Here is a 17,854-nt window from a genome sequence, read left to right as displayed (position 1 = left end):
CTACAAAACTCAAAACGACTTGTAATTTGGGATGGAGGGAGTACAATTGTATAAGGAGGAAGGAAATTCTTCCGTATATATATTAGCATGAACAACACTTTCTGGAAGGCTGAGATACGCATGAGTGCGTGTTCATTTCATCATCAGTCGATGATTATTCTTGTGGCGTTCATTGCCTGCCTATCATTCTTTTGTTCTGTGGTGGACTGGTGGCCGCGGTGCTCTGCTATGTGTGAGTTAGGCGCCACTGACTCTGCGCCCGTGGTTGGGTGGGGTTTCTTTTTTGTGGTCGGTGGCAGGCAAGCGATTGTTTTGTGTGTGTGTGTGAAGGCCAGCCATTCCGACGCGACGTCCAACAGATTCTGTGACGGCCACGGCCGGTCGTCCTCTCTTTTTGCAGACGACTGGTAGACGCCGGAATTACTACCAGCTAGCTTACATTTTTCTTTGGTTGATGACTACGTGGCGGCAAATATTAACCGCGGATAAGAGCCGATACAGTACTGCCACGGCTTGCGTGACCTGACCTCCAATTTTATCCTACACGTCTGAATCCTAGAATCAATAGAGATGTTCGCTTCAGCTTATCAGCCATCGAATAATATTTTTCTTTTACAACAAATCAGTCGTTTCAGCTTCTCAGTTGGCTTATAAGTCCAACCGAACAGCCGGAATGATGAGATGGACACCCATTAGGATTTCAGGACACGGTCACGGTCACGCAACCCCCGCGTAGATCGAGAGAGACGACGCATTGATGCTGTGCTGCGCGAGCGCGTCTCTCTACCTGTGAGCCTGTCCGTGGCGCACCGGCACGTGATGTACAGCGCTCGCAGTTAGGCGACCCATGTGTGGCTGCTGCATCCTGCGTACGTAGCCAAGTAGGCACGGTCACACAGGTTCGGCGGAACGCAGCTGGGTTCCGGCAGATTTTTCCCAATAGAGCTCGTCAGGCAAAAGAGACCGTCCGGAGGCTGGTTGCGAGCAAGAAAGGCTATGCCAAAGTGTGATTTGAAGGCAAGCTTATTATTAGTTGGCGTTTCAATTCCATCACAAGGTGCCCGCCACCTAACCACGGCGCTGCCCGCTGGTTCGTGGCAAAGAGCCACACCACGAGACCACCGACCCCCGACCCAGACGGCCACACCGATCGCAAATGCAAATGCCATGCGCCGACACTTAACGCAACAGAGGCTAATTATTCATCACGCTTACTATTATTTTAGGTGGGCGATAGATTTAAGTTCTAGATTGAAATTGGGATAGTGCGCTTTCAAAAGCCACTAGGGCGTTGGTGAACTCGAGGGGGGTAGATGGACGGGCGGTGGATCACGCAAAGATGCAGATCGGACGGCGGGGGAGCCGGCCAGCGACCCACCCGCACCCACTGCGCCCTGCCCCATCATATAACGGCAACAAGCCACGAACACACGAAAGAAATCTCCTCCCCTTTTCTGCATCTTTCCTGCCCCCCCCCCCCCCCCCCCCCCCCCCCCTCCGGCCGCTTCTTCGTCTCGCTTCTGTTTCTCGGGAGCGCTGCACGCGAGATCGGGAGGAGGAACCGGCGGCCGCAGCCCGCAAGGCCGCAACCCGCCCCCCGGGTGCTGTCGCGGTCACTCCCCCACCCGCCTCGGCGGCGCGGCGCCCCTGATCCCCTCGCCGTTCAGGGGGCAGCGAATGCCGTGTGCCGCCGCGTAGGGTCCGGTGGTTGCGAGGACGGGTGCTGAGTGCTGCGGAAGGGAGGGGTGCGGCGTTTGGAAGGCGGTTCGGTGGGAGATCTGGTGAGCGGGGATGCAGCAGGAGCAGCGCAAGAAGGTGGGTGCGGAGTTCCAGCGATTCCTGCTTCTTTGATGTTTGTTCGTAAATTTTCCGGGTTATGTTGTGTTTCTGTGCACCGGCGTTGATGCTTGATGTCGATTCCAGTTCTATGCTGCTAATAAGCGCGAGCCGTCGATTGCTGACGTTCGGAACACTATTTTGTTTTTATTTTTTGATTTGAAATTTCTGTTTGTTTTATAAGTTTTGACGGGGCTCTTTCATGTTGATATCATTTGCGGAGTTCTGAATTTGATCTGGATATTGCGGTGATGCAAGAGGTCCAATGCCGCGTGAGCTGAACGGTGAGTTGCGGACAGCTCTGATTTCACATGCAAAAGTTGACGATTTTCCTGCCGCTTCGAGATGCCATCTGTCCCAAATTAAACAAAGCCGCGTGCTGTTGCCTTGTCCTGTCGGCGCGCAAAGTAGTTCCCTTTGTTTGTGGTGTTCTTCGGACATGCCCACGAGGAAACGATTTCATTGGTAAAACTGTTCATATCATGCTCAGGGTAACTGCTTGGTGAAGTGTTCTGTTGCATTGTGCCCGTTCCGAATCTTTGCCTATCTCTATCCGTTTTGCAACTGCACCATTTACTACCCTGTTTCAGTTTCCTAAATCGACCCTTGAAGTTATCTGTAATGGAGTTTTTTTTTTCAAACAGTTCGTTGGTTCATGTGCGCAATTTGTTTTGCAGAGTTCTGCAGAGGCCGATTTCTTCACAGAATATGGAGATGCAAACCGGTACAAGATCCAAGAAGTCATTGGTAAGGGAAGCTATGGGGTTGTGTGCTCGGCCATTGATCTGCACACTCGACAGAGAGTGGCCATAAAGAAGATACACAATATATTTGAGCACGTCTCTGATGCCGCAAGGATCCTTCGTGAGATCAAACTTCTCAGACTCCTAAGGCATCCTGACATTGTCGAGATCAAGCACATTATGCTACCTCCCTCAAGAAAGGACTTCAAGGATATTTATGTTGTTTTCGAACTTATGGAGTCTGATCTCCACCAAGTTATAAAGGCCAATGATGACTTGACGAAGGAGCATTACCAATTCTTTCTCTATCAACTACTCCGGGCCCTCAAATACATTCATACTGGTACGAAACCATTCCCTCTATATATTTGCTTGCCGACCGTTCCCTTAATGCCCATCTGGGAATGCACATCATTCCCACTTATGTTTAGACTGATCACATTCCCTTTCATCTCCTTCTAGATAGCAACCCACAGTGACCATTTAATTGCATGTTGTGTTTTCATATTCGTAGCCATCATTTGTGCTGATACCAACATTCTATGATTGCAGCTAATGTTTATCACCGTGACCTGAAGCCCAAGAACATTTTAGCTAACTCTAACTGCAAACTGAAAATATGTGACTTTGGACTAGCACGAGTTGCATTCAACGATACCCCAACAACAGTGTTCTGGACGGTATGTAAGAAACATAAATTCTGTTCTTTTTTATTGTATTGAATTATAATGGATATTATATTTGATACGTATGCCCTGCAGGATTATGTTGCAACAAGATGGTACAGAGCTCCAGAGCTCTGTGGATCCTTCTTCTCCAAGGTGAGCCCTATAGTTATATCATACAAATGCTCACTATATTGACAGAAGAGTTCAGTTTGGGTTGTGAAAAGCAATGTTTGATCGTCCCATAATGAGTTTGCAATTACGATTGTTTGAGCATATTATTTTTTTGTTAAACTCTGTCTATCTTTAGGTGGAGATATAAATGCCCCTTTTCTTGTTCTATTTTTCATTTTTGTTATGTGCTTTATTTTCATGCATGACCAATACGATTTGTATTTATCTTTTTATTCTGTATTGTGCACAATTAGGAAACTATGGCCTGTGAATAGCAGCTTTACAATAATAAAATGAGCTTTTCTTACTATTCAGAATGGTAAAAGAATTTTACTATTACTTAAATCATTGCTAGGATGCTTATAATCTGAATGTGCTTTATATTGTTGCCCCCCCCCCCCCCCCAAAAAAAATGCAGTATACACCAGCTATTGACATTTGGAGCATTGGATGCATCTTCGCTGAGGTGTTGACAGGGAAGCCTTTATTTCCTGGTAAAAATGTTGTCCATCAGTTAGACTTGATGACTGATCTTCTAGGCACACCATCAATGGATACAATTTCTCGGGTATAGTGCTATAACCTCTTTTAGTGTGTCCTAATTGCTTCAGTGACTCCAAAGTTGAACTTGTTGCCTTTTTAATTCCTTTTCAGGTTCGGAATGAGAAAGCAAGAAGGTACTTGAGCAGCATGAGAAAGAAAGACCCGGTTCCATTTTCTCAGAAGTTTCCCAATGCAGATCCTTTGGCACTTAAACTATTGGAAAAGCTATTAGCATTTGACCCAAAGGATCGTCCAACTGCAGAAGAGGTAATCCTTTGGTGCTCTCTTACCTTAATTTTTCGGCTGTCTCAGTTCATTTTCCTTTATGGAACTAGGCGTATGATGTTGCGTGCAACCTTACTTGGTAATCGTAACTGTTTGTGACATTTCTTTCAATACTTATTTTGTGTCAGGCATTGCGTGATCCATACTTCAAAGGTCTTGCCAGGGTTGAAAGAGAACCATCCTGTCAGCCAATAAAAAAAGTGGAATTTGACTTTGAGCACAAAAGAATGTCAAAGGAAGAGATAAGGGAGTTGATATTCCGGGAGATACTGGAATATCACCCACAATTGCTGAATAGCTACATAAATGGCACGGAGAGGACAACCTTTCTCTACCCCAGGTTTTAGCTTTTCTGTGTTTGCACACGTATGGTGCTTTGCGCATGCATGTATTTACTCATGTATTCCTTCTTTTCAACTATTTGATGGGAATGCTTGCTGGCTATGTTTACGCAGTGCTGTTGATCAATTTAAGAAGCAGTTTTCTCATCTTGAAGAAAGCGGTGGTAATGGCACATCAGTTCCAACGGATAGAAAACATGCATCCCTTCCCAGGTAATATGGCATCATAGTATTGATTTCATCTTCTGGATTGAGTAGGAGTTCATTATCACTTGTCAGGATGTTGGAACTAAGAGTGAAGTGACTAAGGCTAGATGATCACAGGAGTTTAGGGATACAGCTGTAATCTCCTTGATAATTCAAAAGTTTATACGTGGCTTTGAACACAGAATAAGACCAGAGGCATTTCTGGGAATATTCAGTAGTGCCAATGTTCTAGACTTGGGGTGCGCATAACTAAAATGTCGGTTCTTTAAATTTCAAGTGAACTGCACAATGCTTCGGTGACACTAGTCAGGTTTCTGTTCTGAAATAAAATTGAGAGTTGATTAATATGTGCTGAGAATTTCATAGGCCTGCTCCACTTATATGTGATTTTGTCCTTTTGTCAACATGATTATTCAGAGAAAGTTTTTGCCTTTTGCTAATCTGCCAGCTTCATTTTGCAGGACTACTGTTGTTCACTCGAATCCAATTCCTGCCAAGGAGCAACCTCTTGCTACCTCATCGAGGGTTAGACCAGTCTCTGATGATTCATGTAAGAATCCTTGGGAGAAAGAAAGAGGTCCTGTAAATGTTCCCAGGGCATCTCTGCCTCCACAGGGGCTGCAAGCACAAGCAGGTATTTCTGTGTTCATTTACTACAGATGACTCCACATATTTCAACTATAATGGCCCTTGTTCTGAGATTAATTCCTATTTGGCAGCAGGACCAGGAAGAGTTAACGGCTCAGTGATGAATTCAGGATATCCCCACCAACAAATCCCACAAGCATACGGTTACCATCAGGTGCCTGCAAGATTAGACAGTACCAATCAATCACAGGCCATAGGTGGTTATACAATGCATTCCCAGGCCAATGCTTGTGCAAACAGCAAAGGCACGGCTGATGTCGCTGTAAACATGAGAGCACCCCCGTTCCACGTTCCAGCTGGCCCCAAGAATAACCCGCTAGATAGAATAGCATCAGGAACTGACATATACACGAGATCTCTTAACGGAATCGTTGCCGCCGCAGCAGCATCAGTTGGCACTGGTACTGGTACTCACAGAAATGTTGGTGTCGTGCCCTCCGCCATGTCAAGGATGTATTAGCTCGCTGCAGCGGTTGCAAATCTTAGCTATATATTGTCACAGGTTCTTCAGGACTAGCCTGGAAAGAAGTGGTATATGATATAAGAAATTCCTAAGAGGTGGCCCCAAGAGTCTTCGGGCTCCTGTCCTCTTTTACATGTTTGTACGCCATCTATCCAGGCGAAAAAAGGTGCCCATTTGTGCACAACTGAAGTATCGATTAATTGATTTATTTGAATGGAAATTACTACTTATTAGAGTAGAAGGGACACTAGTAAAAAGGTTTAACTTATGAGCTGAGGATATTTTTCGTGATAATGCAACAGTTGTGGGTGCAGCGTAGCGTCCCTTTGGATCTCAACTGATCTGCAATTCTGCTTGCTCTCAACAAGATTGTGTTATCTTAGTGCTGCTAGCGCCCAAAAATTACCAACTATCACCGATCACTGTTTGCAACATGAAACTAATGGGTAGGTTACTGTTTGCAACATGAAACTAATGTGTAGGTTATTGTTTGCAACATGAAAAACTAATGTGTAAAAATGATTATGTTGTTCAACTCTAGGATAGAAAATTCCTACTACAACATGAACACTATGCAATATTTACAATAGTTGCGATATCTATGTTTAACTATTTTGACATATGTCGAAGCATTTATTTTTTTTAAATTTCAGACGTCCGTTGTGTAGCATTATTGTATCTTGAAAAATGAAGCTTAAACGAGTTGCAGTTGCCAACAGCCCGCCCCCCGGCCAGGGGCGGATCTAGGGTCTGAGCTGCCTGGGTTGCAGCTCGGGACGAGATCATGGAGTCCCTTTAACATATGTGGTGTTTAACCTAACAAAATAAGGCTTAGGAAATAAGATTAGACTGTTTTGGACAGCCCCATTCCGAATCCGCCCCTGCCGGCGGCGGCGGTGCGGCATCCTGGCTATCAACCCGTCGCTGCCGGAGGATCAACCTGCGCGGCGTCGCAAGGAGGAGACGAGTCACGAGTGGTGGCCTGGTGGGTGGTTTGACCTTTTTAATGATGGCGGCGGTGGACGGGCCGGCGCTACCGGTGCCTTGGGCCGCCATAGCCCAAACCAACGCACCATCGTCCAAAGGAAAAAATCCTATTTACCTCCTTAGCAACGGCTCGAGTCCGCGTATTCTGATTCTCCTTCGACTCCAAAACCAGCCGTTCTGTACCTCGAACTTGCGAAACCAGATATTTTTTATCTCCTTCACTCCATCTGAACCCGGTTTTAGCTGACGTGTTAACGGTTTTGACTGGTCCACAGTGACATGGTGAATGGTAAAAAATATGAAGAAATATAATTTTGCCAGGCTCACGTGTCGGTCTTTCTTATCTTGTGCTCTCTTGAATCTCTTCTTTCTCCTCCTCCATCCGCCACCGCCACCCATGAAAGTCGTCTACTCGTCTCCATCCCCTGATCCGCCGCTTCCGCCGTAACCGGGCTGCTCCGCGCGGCAATGAGTAGCACGGAGCATGGCCGCGTCCAGGTACTCCGTGTCATTGATCAGCTTGTGGTGCGGAAGCTTCTCCCCCAAGACCCGCGCACCATGGTGAGCTGAGCTCGGGCGTGCCCCTCGTCGGAGCAGGTAGACGGAGTAGATGATTGACCGTACCGCCGCTGCTCCTACAGCCCACTGGATCCAAAGCGTTGCATTTTTTCAATCTGCCGCCAAATTCGCAGCCCAGAACGGTGCATGGAAAAAAATAAAATCAAGAATCGTTCCTCATTTTTTATTTGCTGCAATTGTCAGAAATTGACTTGTTCTTTTGGAAATCGATTCAGTCCAGAGTGCCGAACTGCTAATATTGGTGGCCATGGATACCAAGGCTGCAATAATAGGTGCCGTAGATGCTAAATGAGGAGCTGTCTATCACCGGTTCGTGCACGGACTAAAGTTTAGTTTCTGTCACATTGAATGTTAAGATACTAATTAGGAGTATTAAACATAGACTAATTATAAAACTAATTGTACATATGGAGGCTAATTCGCGAGACAAATCTTTAAGCCTAATTAATTCATGATTAGCACATATTTACTGTAGCATCACATCTTAATAGATTCGTCTCGCGAATTAGCCTCCATCCGTGCAATTGGTTTTATAATTAGCTCATGTTTAGTCCTCCTAATTAGTATTTAATCATTCGATGTGGCAGAGACTAAACTTTAGTCCGTGTAACCAAACACCCATTATATGCAGACTCGACTAGCTGTTGTACTGAAACTTTAATATTTGGAAGCAAATCGACAGCTCTGATGGAAAGGGAAGGAGGCGGACTGACAAGATTGTCGCCGTCGTACTAAGATGCGGCGACTGACGGCTGGGAGGCTAGGAGTCCGACCCACATGAGTATTGCGGAGATTACGAGATAATAGATGTGATGAGCGGGGATGACCTTTGGGGGAGTGGGGATGAGCGGTCGAACAGTGAAGGTGGGCATGGGACGCGAGCCGCGCCTTTCGTAGGAGAGCGTCCAGAGCGGGTGGTAATAGATCACGACCCTCATACCTCCCTCGTAATCCAACTTAGCCCTATTTATTTTTAGTTAAAATCATATAATATTATGATCTGATCCTTAAATTTGTTAGGTTAAATTAGAGAGCCCTTTACCATGCCTAAGTGCAGGTGCCCCCACCGCCCGTCTGTGGCATCAAGAAGGCCACCCGCCCACCCGACGGCTGTTAAGGGACAGGGTCCCGAGCCGCATACATGCTCGTTCCTTGCTCTGCTTCTTGGCAAGAGCAGCAGAGAGGAGAGGTAGAAGAACACGTTTGAGGCTGACATATATGGCCCACCGGATAGTTATAGGTGGCGTGGCGCAACATCAGATAAAATTGCCTTTGAAACCGCCACGTCGGTTGAAAACTGCTGTAGATTCAAGCCGAGGGGGTCACGCAACCGGTTTCTTTTTTTTTTTATGAAAACAGGAGAAGAGTTCCCCTGCTAATTATATATATTAATTATAAAAGGTAATGAAAATAAAAGTGTACAAGACAGACTTCAAGAAAAAAAAAGATAAGAAAAATTACAACAGAGAGTTTAGCCATAGTTGCATAGAAGGCTTCAGGGCTGATTTTGCCCTAAGAATAACTAGATCAAATTCTTTCTTGAACAATCTCCAGCATAAGTTGACATCCAGCGTGATTTCCTTAAAAATAAGATCATTCCTAGACATCCAAATACTCAAACTCATGAGATGGTGATATCTATGAAGAAAGGTTGATTAATCTGGTGTTTGAGACTAGAGAGCATGGCAAAAGGCTCCATTGAATCAATTGTTAGAGACAATAGCATCCAACAGTCTCGAGCAAACTCACAGCTCAAGAAAAGATGAGCAAGTGTTTCTTCACTGGAGAGGGGACATAAAACATAGTTTTAAGATTCCAGCCCTATGTTTCTTCTTCTCAGCAAGTTCCTTGTGCTTAGTCTATCCTTCAGTAAGAGCTAAAAAAATACCTTGTGTTTGTTTTGACAAGAATACTTCCATAACCAGTTAAACGCTAGATGCACGTTCCTGCACCCCGTCAGTTGTTTATAAGCTTTTGCAGAGAAGAAAGGGCCCCAGATATATGACCATTGGTCATGCTCCATGACGTCTAGCACGGCCTTCAGGTGTAACGCAAGTTGTTGTAATTGCTCAAAAGCTTCTGTAGACAAGGGAAGATGGAACAACTGACTGACCTCCTCCTCTATTCTAGCATTCTGGATATTGATACTCCGAGTTCTTGCAATTCAGGGAAGGCTTGACCGGGCACTATTCCATTCCATTGATCTATCCAAAGAGTTAATGTCTTCCCATCCTTCATTATTACTGAGGCTAAACCTTTATAGGTGGTCATAAGCTTCAGATTATCACGCCACCAAAACAATCCCTTCTTGACTTCACTAGACAATTTGCCATTACGATAATACTTCTCCCAGATCAAATGCACCCAAGGGATGTCATCTCTATTAAAAAGGAAACGCAACCGGTCTCTTAAGTTCGGGGAGTCTGGACGGCTGGTTTTGCAGCTGAAGGAGAAAACACGGATTCAGACCATTATTCATGGAGGTAAATAGAGAATTTTTTTCTCGTCTAAATGAGATTAAAGGCCCACCTCGTCTACACACGAACACAACACAACGCGTAATCCCATGATATGTGGGCCAAACTTTGGAGATACCAAGAGAACTTAAAAGGCACTACCAACAGCTTTAAAATTGCTTAATAATTTAGGGAGGAAGAAATTCGTATGGCTGTTGAATAAAAAAGCGAGGGTTCGCCATGTCAAGATTGTTCCGAGGTCCGGACCGGCCTACACCTCGTTCGTTTTGGTCGGATTGGATTCCGGCTAGGATTATTTCCAGATCCGGTTTGAGTGATTCCACCGATTTTTTAATTTTTTAATTTTTTATTTTAGTATTTTATAAAAATATATGTTCAAAAAAAATTACAAATTTATACCTATACCGTGAACCGGCAGTAAGTTCCCTCCTCTGGATAATACACTTTCAAAAAATCATAACTAATTCATATAAATTTGGATGGAGATAAACTTTATATAAAAATTGTATATCTCGACGAGATCTACAATATTGTAGTTCAAACTTTTTTATCTGGTGCCATCTTGGTGCTCAAATAATCGACACAAATTTCAGATCTAAAATTTAGATCTGAAACTTGTGTTGATTATTTGAGCATAAAGATGGCACCAAATGAAAACAGTTTGAACTATAGAGTTCCAAATCTCATCAAGAGCTACAATTTTTATATAACACTTATCTTTATCCAAGTTCATATGAATTAGTTATGATTTTTTAAATGTGTGTTGCCCAGTTTCATATCTAAAATTTGAATTTTAGATCTAAAACTTGTATCGATTATTTAAGTATCAAGATGACACCAAATAAAAAAGTTTAAACTACAAAGTTGTATATCTCGTCGAGATCTACAATTTTCGTATAAATTTTATCTCTACCCGAGTTCATATGAATTAGTTATAATTTTTTGAAAGTATACTGCTCAGAGTACAGTGTACCTTCCGTCGTTTCATTTGGCTATAGCTGTTTCAAATGGTGGTATAGGTATATATTTGTAATTTTTTTAGGACATATATTTTTGCAAAATACTAAAATAAAAAATAAAAATAAAAAAATTTGAATCCACCTGTGTCACTCAATCCCAAAAAGATTAAATCTTGCCAATCCACTCATTACATGCACAGATGGAATCAATACAGGTCAAGCTAGTAAGATACCATAGAAATACCACACCACTTCCAGGTCAGCTTGCGTCTACAATCCATGGCCAAAGTACACGCCTGTTACATAGAAATACAAAAAAAATGAATAGTAAACAACCTTGTTGCTATCCAGAACAAGCACAAAATTTTTCCCCAAGATAACTTGCACCACGGCAAGAAGAACGGACGCATCTTCATAACACCACGGCAGGTATGGCAGGCGAATGTGGTCTACAAAAGCATAGTCATAGCACCATGATATCTAACACAAGTACATTACCACCAGAACAGAGTGTATCATGACAGCCGTAGGATCACCATCTCAGAAACATCATAGCAAATCATCTACTGTAGGATCAAACAAACGTATCTGGAGCTGCTGCCAGCCTGCCACCACCTGATGGAGAACCTGCAAGAATGAAGAGTTTGTGAGGTCACAGAAGCTCATTGTCTCGGTGCTATTTGGAAGCATATTTTCTTTTGGGGATACTAATCAACTGCTTCGAACTTCAAAGCATAAGAGATAGAACAACTAGCAAGACTTACCACAAGGATTCAGCTTATATACTGCATGGAAAATTGGCAAGAGCATCACTCTGTTAGGCAGGTCCAACAGATTGCTAATAGTTTCGAGCAAGCAAGAAAGAAAAAAACAGTGACTGCTTTAGCAAAAGAAGCTAGTAATTTCTTTTGAAACCTCAATGCGGGACAATGTGACTGTCAAAGAATAACAGCTGATGCTACTTTACAAGTTTCAGGTTTCAACACAGAAGACAACAATGCTCAAGTGCTCCACTATGCAGTCTATGTCCCTGTGACTGTCACTGCTATGTCAAAACCAAGCCTAGTTGCAACCATTTTGTAACTTATATTCAGCCTTGACCATTGGAGAAAAGAACAGCTATTTATTATCATGATGAGAGAAATTAACAACTATCATAAAACATAACAGAAAATATATTTAAATTACAGCTAACAGAATGACAGTTTACAATAGCACCAAACTCAAATGTGCAATAAACAGTACCCAACTGCATTCACCTATCATTTTAGATCAACTTAGCTGTGTCCAGATCAACAACAGCTAACAGCTAAAGCATAATAGCAAGTAAGGCAATGTGGTAAGAACCAGAGATTAACATTATCTAGAAAAGAAAGAATTCTTCCACCAATAAGAGCGCCATGCTCATGAAAGATCCTGCCAATAGAAAGTGATAATTGAACCTGCTTCAGTTGATCTAAATGGCATATAACTTTTCATTATTTAGGTTCCCCTTCATACATGGCATATAGCTTTTCAGTATGCCAATATAAAATTAAGACGCAAGTAAACTAAACCAGGTTCACAGAACCTCCTAATCAAATATATATCACTCATTTCATGATGTCTTCCCAAACTCTCCTGAATAAACTGAGAATCTACACAGCAATCGACAGCAATCTGGAAAAACAGGAAAAAGCAAAAGAAAGAAGAAGAAGATCGCAAACACAGCAACCTCTCCTCTCCTCCCTGTATACCACATTTTCATGATGTCTTCCAAAACTCACTCATTTCATTTGGCTGGCACATTAGTGAATGTACATTTGAGAACTAGCCATGGATGCCAAATGGAGCAGACCATAGTACCATACTCTGTTTGCTTACAAGTTACAAACATATGCTAAAATCACGTACTGTGGGAGAAGATGAGTGCTTGTAATCAATCAACCCAATCCTGGTTCAAATGCTATGCTCTCTGCTACAAGGAAGAAAGCACATTCTTCTTCTAAACTGAAAACTGAAATTGAAATTGGTCTGCGAATTCTCTGCGCTTCCTTGTATTATCATGTTACTAATAATATAGTAATATGTCTCGGATTACTCCATCTAGTATGTGATATATGACGTTCTTGGGTCAGCAGCATAGATCAAAAGTAAGGAACTGACACACACTGGTGTGCTGTAACCTTTTCAAATTAATGATCCAGCAATCAAACGAGCAACAAGTCAGTACATACATATACTCCATGTAACAGGTACTAGTAGTTGTATCGCTTTGGTTGGTCCTATGCATTTGTGGTACGGTAATGAATGAGTATGCGTGGATCTTGGACACTAATTCTTTCACCACGAAATGGTAGGTGGTAGCAAGGAGATAGCTAGCGGGGGCCGCGGGAGGCTGCGCCGCGCAGGGCGTGAAGTCGCACGGCAGCCTTGTCCGTCCGGCCGGCCAACTGTACCATGGAACACTCACGAACCATGGAACCAGGATTGGGCTGCTCAAGAACCCTATCGCTGTCCCTTACCACAAACTAAGAAACCTAGCATGTCCAGCAAACCAAATCGTGGGCATGTCCAGCACAACACGGCCACCTAGATCAAGCGTCAGATCGAGCGGAGGACACAGGAAGCAAGAAATCTAGGATGAGAGGGAGAGAAGAGGATAAGGCAGCGGTCGCCGTCGCGGTAGTGGCCGTTGAAGATGTGCCGCGTCGTCACGCCACCACCTCTCGCCGCCAGCGCGTCTCCTCACATCGCGTCACGTGGCTAGGATCCGTTCCGGAGGGGAGGAGGTGGGAATTGGTTACGGGCCGTAAGTTGAGGGTGAAAACCGAGCCAGACCTTTTCCGTTCCGAGCCAGACCTAACCGAACAGCGATTCCAAGACAGACCTAACTTCGTTCCGGGTCGAACCAAACCACCCAGAACGGGTCTCATTTTAGCCGTTTCGGCCGAAATGAACGAGGCCTATTTGTTTCCTTTTTGTGCGATTTTTTTTATTTTTCTATTTTAGTATTTTGTAAAAATATATATCTAAAAAATAAAAATCTATACCTATGCCGCCGTTTGAAACGGCTATAGTCAAATGAAATGGCGGAAGGTACACTATAGCAAACTCGGAAGGTTCAACCGGCGGTAAGTTCCCTCCTCTCTAAGCTGTACACTTTCAAAAAATCATAACTAATTCATATAAATTCGGATGGATATAAACTTTATATGAAAATTGTAGATCTCGACGAGATCTACAACTTGGTAGTTCAAACCCTTTTTTCATTTGGTGTCATCTTGGTGCTCAAATAATTGACAAAGTTTCAGATCTAAAATTCAAATTTTAGATCTGAAACTGGGCAATCAAATTTTATATCTGAAACTGGGCAGCCCACATTCAAAAAATTATAACTAATTCATATGAATTTGGATAGAAATAAGTTTTATACAAAAATTATAGCTCTCGATGAGATTTACAACTTTGTACTCAAACTGTTTTCATTTGGTGCGTCTTTGTGCTTAAATAATTGACACAAGTTTCAAATCTAAAATTTTAGATCTGAAACTTTTATCATTATTTGAGAACCAAGATGGACAAAATGAAAAAAGTTTAAACTATAAAGTTGTAAATGTCGTCTAGAGCTACAATTTTCATATAAAGTTTATCTCCATCCGTGTTCATATGCATTAGTTATAATTTTTTAAAAGTGTGCTACCCAGGGAAGGCATGCTACAGCACCTTCCGCCATTTCAAACTGCGGTATATATATATATATATGTAATATTTTTTTAAGACATATATTTTTGCAAATACTAAAATAAAAAATAAATAAATTCCTTTTCCTGCGCACTCTCTCTCTCCCCGCGTGTGCACGCCTTCGTCTCCCTGGGCCTTGAAAGGCGAATAAATCGCCCCCAGCCCAAAGCCGAAGGGGTCCTCGTCCTGGTCGGCTGGTCGCCTTCTCCGTCCGGTTCTCCCCCGATACCCCTAACCCTAGCCGCCCGAGGCAGAGTCCCCTCTCCTGACCGCGACCGGGCGCCCTCTCCTCCGCCACCCCGCCGGTCGTCGGCCGATCCAGATGAACACGCCTCCTTCCAGATCCAGGTATGCTTGGGCCGCATCTGCACCTCTCCCCCTTATCCCCAGCTGCTTATTCCTCTTTTACTGGTTGCGATGCCCTAGCTTGATTGGCGTGATTGCTCGCTTATTCTGCCTTAGAATCCGCCCTTTGATGTGAGCCCCTGAATTTTAGTGATAATATGTTCCCTGAACCCGAAACAATCCATCTAGTTCATCGCGAATTGGTTAATATAAGTATTAGATTGGGCTTATGCGCCGGGATTATTGGGGGTTCATCTGAACCCCTTGCCGACGGCAAAATCCGCCGCTGGCTGTGGACCAAATTGATGCCGCATGCAATTCATCGACTAAGATGCTAGGTGACGGGATTTTGGGCTGTTAATTTCGTGCACTCTCTTAGTACCACATGGGAAATTATTGGGCACCGAAATAGTCCTGAGCGAATTTGTGCCAAATAAGTTGTGTGCCGTGTTGATTAATTAGCAATATTTGGTTTGATTCCTTTACAGTAGCAAAATATCAGAATAGGGTGTTTCTAAGATAATTTGTTCTTGTTGTGATACTTGAAATTTTTTTGTCCTTATCTGAATTCTAACTATACCGTCCAATTGTGATCAAGCACACGATGTAAACTTATAATTCAACTTCTGTACATGGCTCAAATTTCATCTAGAGGATAAGGTTTCAGCTCATTATTAATGTAAACTGTAAATTTTGTCCATGTACTTAAAGCAATCAAATATAATATTAGAAATTTAGCCAGAGTCATATATATTATTCACTGCACTAAACACATGACATTCAAGTGTTCAGATAAACTCCAGTCATAGCCCAAAATTTGCTCTTATAAATGCTGTCAACAGTAATATTGGGACTCAAATTTCATTGTGTTTTGACTAAAAATTATGGCTTGTTTTACTACATGTTGTCCTTGCTGTCTGCACTATTCCCTCCGTTTTTGAATATATGATGTTTACATTGTCCTAAACATCATATATTTAAAAACGGAGGGAGTATTTCTTTTCTGCACAGTTATCTTTATATTTGGGTTATTATTTGAAATCGGGATTGAGAGATGGGGGGTTATTCTCCTTTTCTTTTCTCTTTTTGGGACTCTGGATTATCTGAAGGGCAATGATGGGAGGCTGGGGGGTTTCGGATGGGTACGAGGGATCAAAGAGGCCACGAATGATGATGGAATCGAATCCCTACTTCGCAGTGAACGCAGGGAGTCCATTGGATGTCTCAAAGAGGGCCAGGATGATGGAACCAGGCCCTCCCTATTTTGGGGCTATGGGCAGCAACGCTGGTGGTGCCAGCGGTGGCTTCTACCAGCCCTTCAGCAGCAACTTAGCTGGTGCAGGGGTTAGCACTGGCATCCAAAACTTTCCAGGTGTCCGGCTGCGAGGACTCCCTTTTGATTGCAACGAAATTGACATCTGCAAGTTCTTTGCGGGGCTGGAAATAGTGGATTGCCTCCTGGTTAACAAGAATGGCCGCTTTACTGGTGAGGCTTTTGTGGTCTTCCAGGGGGCCATGCAAGCAGAATTTGCTCTGCATCGCAACAGGCAGAACATGGGCCGGAGATATGTTGAGGTGTTCAGATGCAAGAAACAGGAGTACTACTGTGCAATAGCCAATGAGGTGAACCAAGGTGGGTACTTTGAGCCAGAGTACCGCCGCTCCCCACCACCTCCAAGGCCGAAGAAGCCAGCGGAAGACAAGGGCAGCATGGAGTACACTGAGGTGCTGAAGCTCCGTGGCCTTCCCTACTCTGCCACCACCGAGGACATCATCAAGTTCTTCCTGGAGTATGAGCTGACAGAGGAGAATGTGCATATTGCATACCGCTCCGATGGTAAGGCTACCGGCGAAGCCTTTGTTGAGTTCCCCACAGCTGAAGTTGCAAAGACTGCCATGTGCAAGGATAAGATGACCATCGGGACGAGGTACGTGGAGCTTTTCCCGTCGACCCCGGAGGAGGCTAGCAGGGCAAAATCCCGAGGCAGGCAATGAAGAAATATAGCTTGACGCTCTCTGGTTGTATGCAGCAGCTGCGCTCGAGTTTAGCTTTCACTCTGCATGCTTACTGTATCGCTGTTAGGTTGTGCTAGTCAGTGTCGTCCCGTTGCTACTGCTCTTGTGGTATCTTCTTTTATGCGAAAAAAATGTAACGGTTATCCTCTGTTGGATGCACTTGTATGGCATAAATCATTCATGGATTTTGCTTAGTCTGAGTTTTATCCACTTCCTGTTGCTACTGTTTCGTTTTTTTTAATGCTGGGATTGATGCTATCTCCACTGCTTTCCTGAATTGCCTCCTGATCGATCGGCCAACGACGAGAAGCTGCTAAATTGCAGGGTCTCCGCTGGTTCTGTTCTTTGCCGATTCAAACCTGCTGCTGGCGCGGGTACAGGATGCCATTTTTGGATGTAAATTTTGGCGGGTGCAGGATACCATTTTGGGATGTAATTTTTTGGAACTTTTTTTTATACTGAGAATTATATTGCATTATAAGCAGTTAACAGATATGAGGCTGAACTCGCCCCAAATTACATGGTTAAGTGCTCGGCGCACTGGGCAATCATGCCTATGGTTTAGGCCTGGTTTGGTTCCATTTGCTTATTTTTAAGCAAGTGTCACATCAATGTTTAGATACTAATTAGGAGTATTAAACGTAGACTATTTACAAAATCCATTACATAAGTGGAGGCTAAGCGGCGAGACGAATCTATTAAGCCTAATTAGTCCATGATTTGACAATATGTTGCTACAGTAAACATTTTCTAATGATGGATTAATTAAGCTTAATAGGTTCGTCTCGTTGTTTAGCCTCCACTTATGTAATGGGTTTTGTAAATAGCCTACGTTTAATACTCCTAATTAGTATCTAAACATT

At 43.5% G+C, this 17,854-nt stretch overlaps 2 protein-coding genes across 4 annotated transcripts; both read left to right on the top strand.

Moving 5' to 3' along the window:
- Positions 1 to 1,491: 1,491 nt before the first annotated feature.
- LOC117849004 (mitogen-activated protein kinase 10) lies at positions 1,492 to 6,125 on the top strand. 2 transcript variants are annotated; one of them, XM_072292661.1, is made up of 10 exons: positions 1,492 to 1,815; positions 2,514 to 2,922; positions 3,132 to 3,259; positions 3,341 to 3,400; positions 3,837 to 3,986; positions 4,073 to 4,228; positions 4,375 to 4,586; positions 4,702 to 4,800; positions 5,256 to 5,428; positions 5,517 to 6,125. In XM_072292661.1, the coding sequence occupies exons 1-10, from the start codon at positions 1,792 to 1,794 to the stop codon at positions 5,900 to 5,902; spliced, it is 1,797 nt and encodes a 598-aa protein (XP_072148762.1). In that variant the 5' UTR covers positions 1,492 to 1,791; the 3' UTR covers positions 5,903 to 6,125. The 2 variants fall into 2 exon arrangements, with proteins under 2 accessions (XP_072148762.1, XP_034586508.2); XM_034730617.2 differs by having other exon boundaries at positions 5,514 to 6,125.
- Positions 6,126 to 14,780: 8,655 nt separating this feature from the next.
- On the top strand, positions 14,781 to 17,185 carry LOC117849753 (uncharacterized). Of its 2 annotated transcripts, none has more exons than XM_034731421.2 (2): positions 14,781 to 14,978; positions 16,174 to 17,185. In XM_034731421.2, exon 2 carries the CDS (start codon positions 16,215 to 16,217, stop codon positions 16,968 to 16,970), a length of 756 nt encoding a protein of 251 aa, XP_034587312.1. In that variant the 5' UTR covers positions 14,781 to 14,978; positions 16,174 to 16,214; the 3' UTR covers positions 16,971 to 17,185. The 2 variants fall into 2 exon arrangements, with proteins under 2 accessions (XP_034587312.1, XP_034587311.1); XM_034731420.2 differs by having other exon boundaries at positions 14,782 to 14,978; positions 16,085 to 17,185.
- The last annotated feature ends 669 nt before the right edge of the window (positions 17,186 to 17,854 follow it).

This window comes from Setaria viridis, chromosome 3, assembly GCF_005286985.2.
Source record: "Setaria viridis chromosome 3, Setaria_viridis_v4.0, whole genome shotgun sequence".
Taxonomy (NCBI): domain Eukaryota; kingdom Viridiplantae; phylum Streptophyta; class Magnoliopsida; order Poales; family Poaceae; genus Setaria; species Setaria viridis.
Note: the sequence above shows the minus strand (reverse complement) of the source record. Positions and strands in the feature narration are given on the sequence as shown.